Here is a 17,906-nt window from a genome sequence, read left to right on the forward strand (position 1 = left end):
TTTTTTTTTTTTTTTTTTAGGAAATTACATTTTATTGAATGAATGCCAAGGGTTTTATATTACTGATTTACTGTATTTATGTAGTCTATAAAATAAATACTATTTTAAAGGATACACTGTAATTCATAAGAAAAGTAATGCAAAAAATAGATGCTTGAAGTACATCCAACAAGAAACTTATTCTCACTTTTATCATCCAGTCCTTTTGGCGATACTTCTAGTGTTATGGACAAACTTGATCTTCTTGGAAATGTGTTGTCCATCGCTTTTCTGTTTCAGTCACAGTAGCTATAAATAGTTGTTTAAGAATATCCTTATCTAAATTCCTGCCAATAAGGACCAATCGGTTTGTTCTCTCACTGTCGTCTTCCCAGTTCACTGGTGTCTCCTCCAGATCATATAGCTCATGGACACCCTGGACAATCACTTGTTGCGGTTTGTCTTTGATTGACACTAGCCCCTTCAGTCGTATGACCTCCATGCAGGCGTCATCCCTGTTCCTCACATTCTTTTCCCACAGAAGATTCTGAATATAAACATTTAGACTTTCTTCCTCTGCATTTCCTGGTACTTCAAATGTGACTGTAATAATACTCTGATCAAGATGAGGTTGTGTTGTTGGCACATGTTGAAGTTTTTTCTGCAAACTTATTCCAGAGAGACTGTCAAAGGCATAAAGATCTAATACTTTTGAAGTGTGGTGTTGGAGAAGACTCTTGAGAGTCCCTTGGACTGCAAGGAGATCCAACCAGTCCATTCTGAAGGAGATCAGCCTTGGGATTTCTTTGGAAGGAATGATGCTAAAGCTGAAACTCCAGTACTTCGGCCACCTCAAGCAAAGAGTTGACTCATTGGAAAAGACTCTGATGCTGGGAGGGATTGGGGGCAGGAGGAGAAGGGGACGACAGAGGATGAGATGGCTGGATGGTATCACTGACTTGATGGACGTGAGTCTGAGTGAACTCTGGGAGTTGGTGATGGACAGGGAGGCCTAGCGTGCTGCGATTCATGGGGTCGCAAAGAGTCGGACACGACTGAACTGAACTGAACTGAGTAAGTGCATGTGTGCTCAGTCATTCAGTCATGTTCAATTCTTTGCGACCCCATGGACCTGTAGCCTGACAGGCTCCTCTGTCCATGGGAATTCCCAGACAAGAATACTGGAGTGGGTTGCCATTTCCTTCTCCAGGGGATCTTCCCGACCCAAGGATTGAACCCACGTCTCCTACATTGGTAGGCAGATTTTTTACCACTGAGCCACCACACTTAGGGTCTTCCCTTATAGTTCAGTCAGTAAAGAATCTGCCTGCAGTGCAGGAGACCCATAGTATATGCTGTACGATCAGACAGTGTTCACATTTAAGAGCTTTCAATAGTATGATAACTGGAATTTATTAATAGAAGGTATTTAATGAACAAGTTAGGAAGTCAGCTTTACAAACTTGCCAATAATTGTCATGCTGTTAGAGCATTATTTTTAATTTTCATGCATTCTAAAGTGATTTTGAAGAAAATAAAATAATCATGTAAATGTAAATTTCAGTATTTGCTAATTCTGGTTCCAGATTTGAACTCTATTTTAGCACATACATTAGAGAAATGGAAAGAAAAACTTGTTTCCATGACAACATATGACTCTAGCCAGCCATTCTGCAAATTCAAGTAGTGAGACTTTGGTATGTGAACGACTCAGTTCAAAGCCATCAACACTGTAAAAACAACTCAGATGTGTTTAAGACAAAGTTCTGACCCTAGATCTACATTAGGTGATAGATTAAAACATAGTGGGAAGACATTTTGTAATATATATTACTCACTCTTTAGTATCAAGTAGACATTTTGACATCATCATTCTTAAATGTAACATTTCAAATTTATGAAAAATGTGTATGCATCTTTTTGATTTTTAAGTCATTTTGCCTTGTTTCTAACTTTGAGGGAGTTTTCAAGACAATCAGTAAGATTTTCCTTGGGGTCTAATCTGTATATGTAAGTTTTTCTTTTATGACCAGTTATATTTTTTTTCTACCTTAATAAATCTTTGTACTTTGCTTCTCATTCTGATTAGACATAGTTAGGTAGACAAGTAAAATTATTCATGTTTATGTGTTTAAGGAATAGTAAGATTTCCATAAAACAGAACAATATTTCCTCAGTCATCAGAAAATTAAAGACTTATTTAAAAAATAATGGTAAAGTCATTCTGCACAGAGCTTAAGAAACAAGTTAAACTGGTTTAGAGTAAGAGTAACTTTTGAAATGAAAAGTCATTCAACTTAAACCAGATGCTGAATGAGTGCAGGGAGCCAATCTTACTCATTGCTATGCCTCAGTGCCTGGAACATAATTATAATTATTATAATAGCAACATAATAATTGCCTCTGAAACAAGCTGAAGGGAGGAATGATGAAAGACAAATGTGTGATGGTTTAACTGTGCATCTGATGGTCGCTTTAAGCTCATTGAAAATATGTCACCAATTACATGTTACTTCATTTAGGAACAGATAATTTCTAATTCTTCGTTAACTCATTTAAAAATATTATGAAGTCCTGCCGTGTACTTGTCAGGCCTTTACTAGAGGCTGGAGACACAAAGGAGATAAAAGGTGAATGTGGCCCTTGTAGTCGTGCAGCTTATAGTGGAGAAGTTGGATGTTAATTCGACAGTAGATCAAGCAAAACTAAGGTGCAACTGTGATGAATACCATGAAGGAGGGTTCATGGTGCTTTAAGCAGGTAACCAGATCAGTGAGTGCATTTTAAAAACTGTAATCCTAAGTTAAGATCTGAAAAAATCATATAGGAGTTATATAGCAGGGGAGAGATTGGGGCAGAAGGAATGGCTCTGTGGCAAGAAAGAAGGCAAGGTAATGAAGGTAGGGGTGGATGTGAAGGGAGTGTTGCAAAGTGAGGCTTCAAACACAGCTAGGGGCCAAACCATCCAGATCCTTTAGGCCATGTTAAGTATTATGGATTTTACCCAAAGATCAGTGGTAAAGCCACTGCACGGTTATTTTGAAAAAGATGACAGGAGATGATGCCATGATCAGGCGTGCACGTGGAAAGTGTAGTCATCTCTCAGTGTCCACAGGTGCTCCAATCTCTTGCATAATACATTCTATATACATTAAATTATCTCTAGATTACATATGATACTCAAGACAGTGTAAATGCTATGTAAGTAGTTGCTGACACATGGCAAATTTGAGTTTTGCTTTTTGGAACTTTCTGGAAAATTTTTACCCAGACTGTTTTCCATTCTCACTTGATTGAATCCATTGACGTGGAACCTGGGGATACAGAAGGCCAGCTGCATTTCTTTGTTGGTGTTTCTTTGTGAAGAATCAATTTGGAAGGAGGCCAGAATGGATGCAGTAGGCTGCATCAGAGTAACAGTGTCAGTGAGAGATAAGGATATAGCTTGGACTAAACTGAGAAACGGAGAGAAACCAAGTATCAAAAAATACACCTTGGAGAGAGTATCACTATGATGTGGAGATGGACCGGATATTAGGCTTCTGAGAAAGGGAAGCTTAAGGAAGGATATTTTGACTTCAAGTTTTAAGAATTAGAGTGCCATCCACTGAAATAAGAAACAGTGTAGTAAGTCTGGAGAAGAAGACTGACTTGTTTTGGAACATGTTAACCTTGGAGATATGCTGAGAAATCCAAGGGGAGATGTCAAGGTGTAGGAGAGAAGCCTGCACAGAGACAGTAGAAGAAGCCGTTAGTGTTCACCAGGGAGAAGGGACAGAGGGAGAGAATGAGCGAAGCCAGGGCCAAGAGCTGAGCCTTGAAGAATTCTACCATCTCAAAAGTGGTCAGCAAACCCGAATACTCCTGAGAAGTCAAGTTTATTGGGGGAACTGGGAAAATTGTATTGGATTTAAAAGCACAGAAGTGACCTTGGCCAGAAATGTTTTAGTAGAGTGGATAGGGAAGAAGCTAAATTCAAGGTGGATGAAAAATGATTGCAGGTGAGGAGATGGAGACACAGGATGTGTGTAATTCAGGAAGCTTAGCTGGAGGGACATAAAAGAATTGGGTTAGTTTTAAAAGTTGAATTAGTTATATACAAGACAATGAAAGATACTACATCTATAATTGAGTGAGTTTGGGCTCTTATACAGTTGTGAAACCACCATGTAAGGCAGTACATAGATTGTTTTTCTCACCCCTAGAAAGTTCCCTTGTATTCCCTTTCCAAGGACTCCATCCTCTGTAAGTGAAGGATGTTCTGATACTCTTGGTCTTGATTTTGATATAAATGAAACTGCATAGAATGTACTCTCTCATGACTGGTTTCTTTCACTAGACATAATGTTGAGATTCATCCATGTTTCAGGTTTTTTCCCTTGATAAGTCTTGCTACCCAGTTACTACTTAATCTTTTCAACTTTTGGTTTTATTTTTTCTATTGTCTTTTTATTTTCACTGAATTCTCCTTATATAATTTTGTCTACTTGCTTTGTTTTTTAATCTGCTATCTTTTCAGTTTCTTAAATTGTAGACTTAGATTGCTGATTTTTCAACTTTCTTTTCTAATACAGCATTTTCCTCAAATGCTGTATTATTTTCCTATAATTTTCCTCAAAATGAAACTTCAGCTGTGTGTCACAATTTTTCTTTGCATATCTTTAATTATATGTATTTTATTTCTATTTTTCACACTGTGACATAATAATCCCACACATATTTAAGGTATAAAACTTGGTTTGTAACTATGTGTATACCTATGAAAAATCACAATAGACATATCTATCACTCCTAAAAGTTTCCTTGTGCCTGTTTATAATCTTGCCCTTCTCCCAACCTCTATCTCCAGGTAACTTATTTACATTTTCCAGAATTTCATATTCTTTTTAAAAATGTGACTCCTTTTGAGATTTACCCAAAAGTTTCCACTTTTCAGCTATTGCAAGTAAAGCCTCCATGAACATTCATGTATAAGTCTTTTTGTGGACGTATTTTTTCATTTCCTGTGAGTAGATACCTAGGAGTCAGTTTCTGGGTGTATTTTATGTGTGTGTTCAACTGCCAAACTGTTTTCTACAATGGTTGTACCAATTTACATTCTCAACAGCACTGGATGAAAGTTACAGCTGTTCCGTATCTTCAATACCACTTAATATGGTTGGTTTTTTACATTTTAGCTGTTCTAATAGGTACCTCCTGGTACCTATTTCATATTATAGTTTTAATTTGCATTTCCCTAATGACTAGATAAGCATATTCGTGTGCTTATCTGCCATTTTGATATCTTTTGCCCAATTTTATTGAGATATAATTGACATACAGCATTCTATAAATTTAAGGTATAGAGCATGATGGTTTGACTTACATATTTTGTGAAATGATTTCCACAATAAGTTAATACCCATCATCTCATACATATCTACAAAAAGAAAAAGAAAAAATGTTTTTTTTTTCCTGATGTTGAGAACTCTTAGGTCTGCTCTCTTAACAGCTTTTAAATATACCATACAAGGACTCCCCTAGCAGTCTAGTGATTAAGACTGTGCTTTCACTACAGAGGGCATGGGTTTGGATCCCTGGTCAGGGAACAAAGATCCTGTGTGCTGCAGTCATGGCACAGCCAGGAGAAGAGAAAAAAAAACCAACCAGACAGCAGTGTTAATTCTAGGCATCAAGTTGTATATTACATAGAACAGCTACCGCTTTTTCTTATAGCAGGAAGTTTATGTATTTTGACCAAATCTCTACCTCCTACTACCCTCACCTTTGGTTACTACAAGCTTTATCTTTTTCTGTTAATTTTGTTGTTGTTGCTGTTGTTTTAGACGCTATGTACAAGATCATATAGTATTTGACTTTCTCTGACTTACTTCACTTAGCATAATGTCCTCATCCATGATGCTGCAAATGGCAGGTTTTACTTCTCTTTTTATAACTTGATATTTTGTGTGTGTGTGTGTGTGTGTGTGTGTATCTCATAGCTTCTTTATCCATTCATCTGTCACCAGACACTTAGGTTGTTTCTATGTCTTAGCTGTTGTAAATACTGCAGACATTGTATGTAAATATTTCTTTGACATAGTATTTTCATTTTCTTTGGATATACTTTTAGCAGTGGAATTGCTGGATATATGGTAGTTCTATTTTTAATATTTTGAAGAACCTCTAAACTGTTTCCCATAGTGGTTGGAATATAATGTACAATCCTGTCAACAGTGTACCAGTGTTCCCTTTTCCCCACAACCTCAACTGTTTTTTGATGACAGGTATTCAAACAGTTGTGAGGTGATACCTCATTGCAATTTTATTTTGCATTTCCTGAAGGATTAGAGATGCTGAGCACCTTTTCATGCACCTATTGGCCATCTGCAAATCTTTGGAAAATTGTATATTCATGTCCTTTGCTCATTTTTTTAATTGGATGATTTGATTTTTTTGTTGTTGAATTATATGAAATCTCTGTCTTGGATATTATTAAATCCTTTAGATATATAGTTTACAGTATTTTCCTCATTCTATGGCTTGCTTTTTCATTTTGTTGATCATTTCTTGTTCTGTGCAGAAGCTTTTTACTTTGACATAGTCCAATTTGTGGGTTTTTTTTTCTTATTTTGTGGCTTCTGATAAAGGTATCATTCAAAAGAGTCATTGCCAAGACGCATATCAAGGAGCTTTTTCCTGTGTGTGTGTGTGTGTTTAAGGAGTTTTATGGTTTCTAGTCTTACATGTAAGTTTCTATTCCATTTTGAGTTCATTATTGTGAGTGGTATAATATAGGACTAGTTTCATTCTTCTTACATGTGAGTATCAAATTTTCCCAGCACCATTTACTGAAGAGACTATCCTTTCCCCATTGAGTATTCTTGGCTCCTCTGTCTAACATTCAGTTCAATTCAATCATTCAGTCGTGTCTGACTCTCTGTGACCCCATGGACACACACCAGGCCTACCTGTCCATCACCAACACCCGGAGTTTACTCAAACTCATGTTCATTGAGTCGGTGATGCCATCCAACCACCTCATCCTCTGTCATCCCCGTCTCCCACCTTCAGTCGTTCCCAGCATCAGGGTCTTTTCAAACGAGTCAGTTCTTCACATCAGGTGGCCACAGTATTGGAGTTTCAGCTTCAACATCACTCCTTCCAGTGAATATTCAGTACTGATTTCATTTAGGATGGACTGGTTGGATCTCCTTGCAGTCCAAGGAATTCTCAAGAGTCTTCTCCAACACCACAGTTCAAAAGCATCAATTCTTTGGCGCTCAGCTTTCTTTACAGTCCAACTTTCACATCCACACATGACTACTGGAAAAACCATAGCCTTGACTAGATGGACCTTTGTTGGCAAAGTAATGTCTCTGCTTTTTAATATGCTGTCTAGGTTGGTCATAACTTTCCTTCCAAGGAGTAAAGGCCTTTTAATTTCATGGCTGCAATCACCATCTGCAGTGATTTTGGAGCCTCCCCAAAATAAAGTCTGCCATTGTTTCCACTGTTTCCCCATCTATTTGCCATTAAGTGATGGGACCAGATATGATCTTGGTTTTCTGAATGCTGAGTTTTAGGCCAACTTTTTCACTCTCCTCTTTCACTTTCATCAAGAGGCTCTTTAGTTCTTGTCTCTTTCTGCCATAAGGGTGGTGTCATCTGCATATCTGAAGTTATTGATATTTTCCCCAGCAATCTTGATTCCAGCTTGTGCTTCTTCCAGCCTAGCATTTCTCATGATGTACTCTGCATAGAAGTTAAATAAGCAGGGTGACAATATACAGCCTTGACGTACTCCTTTTCCTATTTGGAACCAGTCTGTTGTTCCATGTCCAGTTCTAACTATTGCTTCCTGACCTGCATACAGATTTCTTAGGAGGTAGGTCAGGTAGTCTGGTATTCTCATCTCTTTCAGAATTTTCCACAGTTTATTGTGATCCACACAGTCAAAGGCTTTGGCATAGTCAATAAAGCAGAAATAGATGTTTTTCTGGAACTCCCTTGCTTTTTCAATGATCCACCAGATGTTGGCAATTTGATCTCTGGTTCTTCTGCCTTTTCTGAAACCAGCTTGATTATCTGGGACGTGAAGATCTTTTTTGTACAGTTATTCTGTGTATTCTTGCCACCTCTTCTTAATATCTTCTGCTTCTGTTAGGTCCATACCATTTCTGTCCTTTATTGAGCCCATCTTTGCATGAAATGTTCCCTTGGTATCTCTGATTTTCTTGAAGAGCTCTCTAGTCTTTCCCATTCTGTTGTTTTCCTCTGTTTCTTGGCACTGATCTCTGAGGAAGGCTTTCTTATCTTTCCTTGCTATTCTTCGGAACTCTGCATTCAAATGGGTATATCTTTCCTTTTCTCTTTTGCTTTTCACGTCTCTTCTTTTCACAGCTATTTGTAAGGCCTCCTCAGACAGCCATTTTGCTTTTTTGCATTTCTTTTTCTTGGGGATGGTCTTGATCCCTGTCTCCTGTACAGTGTCATGAACCTCTGTCCATAGTTCATCAGGCACTGTGTCTATCAGATCTAGTCCCTTAAATCTATTTCTCACTTCCACTGTATAATCGTTAGGGATTTGATTTAGGTCATACCTGAATGGTCTAGTGGTTTTCCCTATTTTCTTCAATTTAAGTCTGAATTTCGCAATAAGGAGTTCAAGATCTGAGCCACAGTCTGCTCTTTGTCAGTTTTTGCTGACTGTATAGAGCTTCTCCATTTTTGGCTTCAAAGAATATAATCAATTTGATTTTGGTGTTGACCATCTGGTGATGTCCATGTGTAGAGTCTTCTCTTGTGTTGTTGGAAGAGGATGTTTGCTATGACCAGTGTGTTCTCTTGGCAAAACTCTTAACATTAGTTGACTGTATATGCTGGGGTTTGTTTCTGGGCCGTTGATTTTGTTTCTTTGATCAATGTTTCCAATTTTATGCTGGTACCGCTCTATTTTGATTACAGTAGCTTTATAATGTAGCTTAAAATCAGAAAGTATGATGCTTCTTGCTTTGTTCTTTCTCAGTATTGCTTTGGCTATTTGGGGCTTTTTGTGATTCCATATAAATTCAGGATTTTTTCCCTAATTCTGTTTAAAATGTCTTCAGAATCTTCATAGGAATTGGATTGAACCTATAGGTGGCTTTGGTTGCATTGACATTTAAAAAATATTAATTTTTCCAATCCATGAATTCTTCCAATCCATTTATCTGTGCCTTCTTTGATCCCTTTCACCAGTGTCTTAAAGGTTTCAGTGTAGATCTTTCACATCCTTGATTAAATCATTTCTAAGTTTTAAATTCTTCTTGATATAATGATCAGTGGGATTTTCTTTTTAAGATTATTTCCTGCTAAGGTATAGAAACTAAGATAATGATAATTTATATGATTTTTTATATTTAATTTTTATTGACGTTTAGTTACTTTACAGTATTGTGTTAGTTTCTGTTGTATAGCAAAGTGAATCAGCTCTATGTATGAATACATTCCCTCTTTTTGGGATTTCCTTCCCATTTAGGTCACCACAGAGCATTGAGTAGGCTTCCCTGAGCTTTACAGGTTCTCATTAGTTATCTATTTTATACATAGGGATACTCTCTGCCAGTTCATCCCACCCCACCTTTGTGTACTTTCCCCACTTGGTGTCCATACATTTGTTCTCTGCATCTGTGTCTGTTTTGCAATTAAGATCATCTACCATTTTTCTATATTCTACATATGTATGTTAATATATATTTGCTCTCTTTTTCTGACTTGTTTTAATCTGTATGACAATCTCTAGGTCTAGCCACATCCCTGTAAGTCACCCAATTTCATTCCTTTTATGGCTGAGTAGTTTTCCGTGTTGGAGAAGGCAATGGCAACCCACTCCAGTGTTCTTGCCTGGAGAATCCCAGGGATGGGGAAGCCTGGTGGGCTGCCGTCTATGGGGTCGCACAGAGTCGGACATGACTGAAGCAACTTAGCAGCTTAGCAGTGTTCCGTTATACCTATATGCAACATTTTCTTTATCCATTCATCTGTTCATGGACATTTAGGTTTCTTTCATGTCCTGCCTATTATGAAGACTGCTGCAATGAACATTGGGTTGCATGTGTTTTTTGGAATGATGGTTTTCTCTGAGTATATGCAATGGGATTGCTGGGTCATATGATAGGTCTATATTTAGCTTTTTAAAGGAAACTCCATATTGTTTTTCATAGTGGCTATACCAATTTCCATTCTCACCAACAATGTAAGGGGGTTCTCTTTTCTCCACACTCTATCCAGAATTTGTTTGTAGATTTTCTGATGATGGCCATCATGACTGGTATGAGGTGATACCTCATTGTAGGTTTGATTTGCATTTCTCTAATGCAATAGTGATATTGAGCACCTCTTCATGTGTTATTTGGCCATCTGTGTGTCTTTTTTGGAGAAATGTTTCTTTAGGTCTTCCACTCATTTTTTTTTTTTTTTTTGGTAATTGAGCTGCGCGCTGTTTATATGTTTTAGAGGTTTATTCTTTTGTCGGTTACTTCATTTGCAAATATTTCCTCCCATTCTTAGGGTTATCTTTTCATCTTTTTTTATGGTTTCTTTTGCTCTGCAAAAGCTTTTACATTTAATTAGGTCCCACTTGTTTATTTCTGTTTTTATTTTCATTACTCCATGCTGCTGCTGCTGCTAAGTCACTTAAGTCATGTCCGACTCTGTGCAACCCCATAGACGGCAGCCCACCAGGCTCCCCCATCCCTGGGGTTCTCCAGGCAAGAACACTGGAGTGGGTTGCCATTTCCTTCTCCAATGCATGAAAGTGAAAAGTGAAAGTGAAGTCGCTCAGTTGTGTCCAACCTTCAGCTACCCCATGGACTGCAGCCTCCCAGGCTCCTCTGTCCTTGGGATTTTCAGGCAACAGTACTGGAGTGGGGTGCCATTGCCTTCTCCACGAGGTGGGTCAAAAAAGATCTTGCTGCAGTTTATGTCAAAGAATGTTTTGCCTGTGTTTTCCACTAACGGTTATGACATTGGTGGTTCAGTGGTAGAATTCTCACCTACCTGTGTTTACTGCTAAGAGTTTTACAGTGTCTGACCTTATATTCAGGTCTTTAATCCATTTTGAGTTTATTTTGTGTATCATATTAAGGAGTGTTCTAATAGAAACTCTACTGAATTTTTAATGTTAATTTTACATCCCACAACTTTACTGAATTTGTTGATGAGATCTAACAGTTTTTTGGTGGCATATATATGATTTTTTATGTATTAAATACCAAATCATATCAACTGCAAATAGAAATTTTACTTCTTCCTTTCCAGTTCTGGTACTTTAGATTTTTCTTGCTGGTTTCTCTGACTAGGAATTCTAGTACTTTGTAAAGTAGGAGAGGTGGGAATGGGCACTTGATTTGTTCCTGACCTTAGAGGAAGATTTCAACATTTCATCATTGCATATGATTTTAGCTGTGGACTTCTCATATATGACCTTTTTTCATTTAAGTATATTCCTTCTAAATCTAATTTATTAAGATATTTTATGAATGGATGTTGAATTTTGTCAAATGCTTAGTCTCTGTCTATTGAAATGATTATGTAATTTTTTTCTTTCATTCTATTAACATATTACTCACCAGAGACACATATTAACATGTCTTTTGTTACCCAAATATTATTTATCAGAGATACTTCTGTATTCACTTACATAACAAATCAACAGCCACAGGTGTTTCTGCAGAAATCCCCTGGTCAATAATGAGTTAATGTATGACATTGACTGATATGCAGATACTGAACTATTCTTGCTTCCCTGGGGTAAATTCCACTTGATCATGATGTATAATCCTTTTAGTATACTGTTCAATTTAACTTTCTAATATTTTGTTGAGAATTTTTGCATCTGTGTTCACCAGTTTTATTGGCTTATAGTTTTCATACTTTGCGGTGTCTTTCTTTATCTGATTTGCTATCAGCGTGATGTGGGCCTCAAAGAATGACTTTGGAAACCTTCTTTCTCTTCAGTTTTTTGAATAGTTTGAAAAGGATAAGCATTATCCATTAAATATTCAGTGTATGTAATTCATCTGTGAAACAATCTGGTCTTACACTTTGGTTTGTTGCAAGTATTTTTTTTTTTTTTTTATTACTGATTAGTAGTAACTGAGGTATGTTCACATTTTGTATTTCTTCCTCATTCAGTCTTAGGAGATTGTACTTTTCTAGAAATTCCTCCATTTCTTCTTGGTTGTCCATTTTATTGGTGTATAATTATTCAGAGTAATCTCTTATCCTGTGTAGTTCTGCAATATCAACTCTAACTTCTTTTCTGATTTTATTTGGATCCACTTTCATTTGTTCGTAATGAATCTGGTTAAAAGTTTATCAACTTTGTTCATCTTTTTAAGAACCAGCTCTTAATTTCTTTCTTGCTTGCTTTCTCTCCCCTTTTTTCTTCCATCTCTATTTCATTCATTTCTGCTCTGATCTTTCCTCCTACTAACTCTAGGTGTTTCTTTATAATTAATTTGGATATTAGGTTAGGGCTTTGGGGATTTTTGTTTCCTGATGTAGGCTTGTATTTCTATAAACCCCTCTGGGAACTGCTTTTCCTGCATTCCATAGATTCTGGATCTTTGTGTTTTTGCTTCTGTCTCCATGGGTTTCTCTTATTTCCTTTTTGATTTCTTCAGTGACTCATTTGGTTGTTCAGTACCACATTGTTTAGCCTCCATGTTGGTGGTTTTTTTTTGTTTTTTTTTTAATAGTTGATTTATAGTCTCATAGCATTGTGGTCAGAGAAGAGGCTTGGTATGATATCAGTCTTTTAAAATTTATTGAGACTTATTTTGTGGCCTAGCATGTGATCTGTTATGGAGTGTTCCATTTGCATTTGAAAACAATGTATATTTTGCTGCTTTTGAATAGGATGTTATATACATATATCTGTTAAGCTCATCTGATGTGTTAAGGCCTGTGTTTCCTTTTACATTTCCTGTATGGATGATCTGTCCATTGACGTACGTGGAGTGTTAAAGCCCCTGACATTACTGTCCTTACTGTCAATATCTTTCTTTATACTTGCTAATATTTTTCTGTATTTATTTAAATGCTCCAGTTTGTGTGCATATAAATATTTACAAGTGTTATTTATTCTTGTTGAATTGATCCCTTTATCATTATGTAATGTCCTTCTTTGTCTTAGACTTTTTTATCCCTTCACTTTCAGTCTGTGTGTGTAGTTCGATCTGGAGATAAGATAAGATACCTCTTATAGGCAGCATATGTTTACAGATTTTATTTTTGAATCTGTTCAGCCACTCTGTCTTTCCATTGGAACATTTAGTAGATTTACATTTAAAGTAAGTATTGATAGGTAGGTACTTACTGCCATTTTATTAAATTGTTTGGGGACTGTCCTTGTTTATTGTTTTCCTCTCCGCTTATGATTTGATAACCATCTTAATGTTATATTTGGATTCCTTTATCTTGTGTGTATCTATTATAGATTTTTGGTTTGTTGTTATCATGAGGTTTATATACAGCAGCATATACTGGTGAATATTAAAGTTGATGATGTCTTAAGTTCGAACACACTCTGAAAACCCTGGAGATGAGCAATCTACCCAATTAAGTGTTTGTGGTAATGACCATAAAAATGCTCAACATATTTGGAAGAAGAGTGAGTAAATACAGGGAGAATTTTAACAAAGAGTTAGGAAACAGAAGAACCAAACAAAGCTGAAAAATATAGTAACTGAAATAAAAAATACACTAGCAGGAATCAACATTAGGTTGGTTAATACAGAGGAATGGATCATTAAACTGGAACACAGAATAGTGTAAATCACCCAAGTTGAATAGAAAAAGAAAAACAGAATTTAAAAGAAATGAAGAGTTCAGGAAACCTCTTGGAAAACATTAAGCATACTAATATTCACATTATTTGGGTCCCAGAAGGTGAAGAGTGACAGATAGGGGCAGAGAAATTAGAAGCAATTATATTACTAACATGGGAAAGGAAACAGACATCCAAGTCCAGGAAGAACAGAATCCCGAAGAAGATCAATACAAAGAGTTCCACACCAAGGGACTTAAAGTTAAAATGGCAAAAATTAAAGATAGTGAGAGAATATTAAGGACAGTAAGTGAAAAGCAACTAGTTATGTATAAGGGAACTCCTCTAAGACTGTCAGACACTGCTGACCAGAAGGGAATGGCACAACATATGTGTGATGAAACATCACACAACATCACAACATGTGTGATGAAAGGAAAAATCCTGCAGCCAATAATACTCTATCCAGCAAGACTCTCATTCAGATTTGGAGAGAGAAGTTGTTTTCCAGAGAAGCAAAAGCTGAAAGAACTCAGTACTACTAAATTAACTTCCTAAGAAATGTTAAAAGGGGGCTTCTCTAAGTGAAAAAGAAAAAACCACAACTAGAAATATGGAAATTACAAAAGGAAAAATCTCATTGGTCAAAATCTCATATAATGTCAAAAACATTAAACATGCAGGAAGGAGTGAAAATTCAGAGATCTTTCTTAATGTAGGCATTTGTTACTATGAACTTCGTCTTAGAACCACTCTTGCTACATCCCATAAATTTTGGTATGTTGTGTCTCCATTTTCATTTGAAGATCATTTTTTTCCTCTTTGATTTCTTTGTTCATCCATTGGTTATTCAGGAAAGTCCTGATATTATCTTTGAAGTGTCTCTTTATAAGTCTTTTATTCTTCTAAAAATTGTTAAATGAACTTTAATTATTAGAATAGTTTTAATTTATATAAAATTGTGTAGTACAGAAAATTTCTAGAATCCAGTTTCTTATGAATATATACATTAGTATAGAACATTTTTACCATTAATGAATCAATAATTATGACTCATTAACTAAAGACCACACTTCATTCATATTTCCTTAGTCTCTTTGGTTCATTATTAAGAACTGAGTTGACTTGTTAGAGTTCTTCATATATCCTAATTACAAAACTTTGGCAGACACCTGCTTTGCAAATATCTTATCACTTGGCTTTTATTTTTTTAACATTTTTTTTTGAAGAGCAACAATATTTTGAATTTTATAATTATGGTTTTGTGTTCTATTTAAGAATTCTTTGCTAAACCTAAGGGGTCACTAAGATTTGCTTTTAGGTTTTCTTACAGAAGTTGCATAGCTTCATCTTTTGTGTTGAGTTTTGTGCATGATATAAGGGTCAAGGTTCATTATTGGAACATGTGCAGGAATATTTTGTTGAGATTATCCTTTCACTATTGAATTGCCATGGCATCTTTGTTGAAAATCAGTTGCCTAGATGTGTGTGGATGTATTATTACTGGGATCACTATTCTGTTCCACTCATCTGTATGTCTGTCTTCATGTTAATAATGCATTGTCTTGATTATTACATCTTTATAATAAATCCATAAAGCATGTAATTTCTTTTAGTTACTGCTGACATCAGTATTGGCTTTTCTCTCCCTTTATTTGTAACTCCTTTGTATGTTGTTACAGGCAGCATACAGTTGAGTTTTCCTATTGTTTTAACTCAGTCTGACAATCTCTGACACTAATTAGGAGGCTTAGATCATTACATTTAATATGATTATTAATAATGGTTGTGTTTAACTCTATTAATTTTTATATTTTTCATTCACATACATTATCCTTTCTTCCTCTTGTTTTTCTTTTTGAATATTTTTAATGATTTCATTTTATCTTACTGGCTTATTATCTCCACTTTTTTGTGTATATCTCCACTTATCAGATACACCTTTAACTTAGCGCTATCTAACTTCAAGTAACATAGCATTTTATGAATAAAGAAAGAACCTTTCAGCAGTATACTTCTCTCTTCCCCTTTCTGTTGTTGTTGTCATACATTGTACTTATATACACATTCTACATAGTTACTTTTTTGCTTTGAAGAGTTAATGAACTTTCTAAATTAAAGAAAAAAAAAAACCTTTGTATTATAGTACACATAAAATTTACCCTAATTTTTTAGTGTAGAATTCAGTAGTGTTACATATCAAACTGCAAAACTCCTTGTTTATCTTGCAAAAACTGAAAACCTATGTCCATTAAAAAATAATTCCCCATCCCCTTCTCCATGACCCCTGGCAACCACAATTCTACTTTCTATCTCTATTATTTTGACTACTCTAGGTACCTAATGTAAGTGAAATACACTATTTGCCTTTTTGTTACTGGCTTATATCACTTAGCATAATGTCCTCACGGTTCATCCATGTTGTAGCATGTTATCAGAATGTATTCCTTTTGAGTAATATTCCATTGGATATATGTAACAAGTTTCATTTATACATTTATTTAAATAAAGCAACTTGGGTTGCTTCCACCTTTTGGCTATTGTGAATAATGCTGATATAAACTTGGGTGTACAGATATCTCTTAAAGATTCTGCTTTCAGTTATTTTGGATATTCACCTAAATGTGGGAATTGCTGGATCATATAATTCTTTTAATTTCTTGAGGAACCACTGTACTATTTTTCCATAGTGGCTGCACTGTTTTACATCCCTACCAACAGTCACAAGAGTTCCTTCAATGTCCTTGCCAATTTTTTGTGTTTTTTTTTTCTATAGTGATCATCCTAGCCTAATGTTTATTAAACGGCATCTCACTGTGGTTTTGATTTGTATCTCCCTAAATGTTAGTGATGTTGACCACATTTTCATGTGCTCATTAGCCATTTGTAAATCTTTTCTGGAGAATTGTCTATTCAAGTTCTTTACCCATTTATTATTTTTTTTTTTACTTTTCCCATCCACATTTTATATATTAAAAAAATAAGTTATATAATTACAGTATAGACTGGGATACACAGGTTTGGGAACAAACACAACTGATGATTTATAAGCAAACAGTTAAATTGGAGAGTGAAGAAATATGTGGTTATCCATTAAATTTCAGTATGTTTTGGGCATCAGTTGATACGTTTTACAGAGTTAACATGGCAAATTAGTTAAATAATGGTCAACTGAAAGAGCTTCTAGTACATTGCTGTTCAATAGAACTTTCTATGGTGATGGACAGGTTCTGTATCTGCATTGCCCAATACAGTAGCCATTATCCACATGTAGCTGTTGAGCACTTGAAATGTGCCTTTCATGAGACTGTGGATACCCATTTATTAAGTGATAGTGTTTTTGTTATTGTGGAGGAGTTATTTCTGTATTTTCAATATTAACAGATATATGATCTTCAAATATTTTCTGTAGGGGCCTTTTTACTCTGTTGATTGTTTCCTTTGAGGTAATCCAATTTCTTTTCTTTAACTTCTGTTTGCCTGTTCTTTTCATTTCATATCCAAGAATTCACAACCAAATCCAGTGTCATGAGCAGTTCACCTACATTTTCTTCTAATAGTTTACAGTTTTAGGGTATACATTTAGGTCTTGATCAAATTTGAGTTAATTTTTGTATATTATATGAAATAGGGATACAGTTTCATTCTTGCTCATGGAGATATCTAGTTGTCCAGTTCAATTTGTTGAAGAGGCCATATTTTCCTAGTGAATAGATTTGGCATCTTTGTTGAACATAATTAGACTTTATATGCAAGGGTTTATTTTAGGGCTCTGTATACATCCATATTACACTACTTTAATTACCATAGATTTGTAATAAAATTTGAAATCCAGAAATATGAGACTTTCAACTGTTGTTATTCATTGATTGACTATTTGTGTTCCCTTGAGATTCCATATAAATATTAGCATGACCTGTCTCTCTAAAAATGCCATTGGAGTTTTGATAAAGATCATACTGAATCTGTAGATCTCTTGGAGTAGTATTAATATCTTAATAATAGTAAGCCTTCCAATCTTTGACCACAGAATATCCTTCCATTTTTTTGCCTTTAACCATTTTTATCAGTTTTTTTTTAATGTATTTATTTTAATTGGAGGCTAATTACTTTACAATATTTTTTTTTTTTTCCT

At 35.4% G+C, this 17,906-nt stretch overlaps 2 protein-coding genes across 2 annotated transcripts in view; one reads left to right on the forward strand and one right to left on the reverse strand.

The window, feature by feature from the left end:
• TEX9 (testis expressed 9) overlaps positions 1-17,906 on the forward strand; it is a 108,590-nt gene that overhangs the window by 85,811 nt on the left and 4,873 nt on the right. The window lies entirely within an intron of this gene.
• On the reverse strand, positions 25-12,189 carry LOC104986311 (putative COBW domain-containing protein 7). Its single transcript, XM_010836837.1, has 3 exons — positions 12,084-12,189; positions 3,247-3,429; positions 25-714 (listed from the first exon to the last, which is right to left on the reverse strand). Exons 1-3 carry the CDS (start codon positions 12,187-12,189, stop codon positions 224-226), a joined length of 780 nt encoding a protein of 259 aa, XP_010835139.1. The 3' UTR covers positions 25-223.

The sequence above is a fragment of the Bison bison genome, unplaced genomic scaffold (genome assembly GCF_000754665.1).
Source record: "Bison bison bison isolate TAMUID 2011002044 unplaced genomic scaffold, Bison_UMD1.0 scf7180017864066, whole genome shotgun sequence".
In the NCBI taxonomy this organism is placed as follows: domain Eukaryota; kingdom Metazoa; phylum Chordata; class Mammalia; order Artiodactyla; family Bovidae; genus Bison; species Bison bison.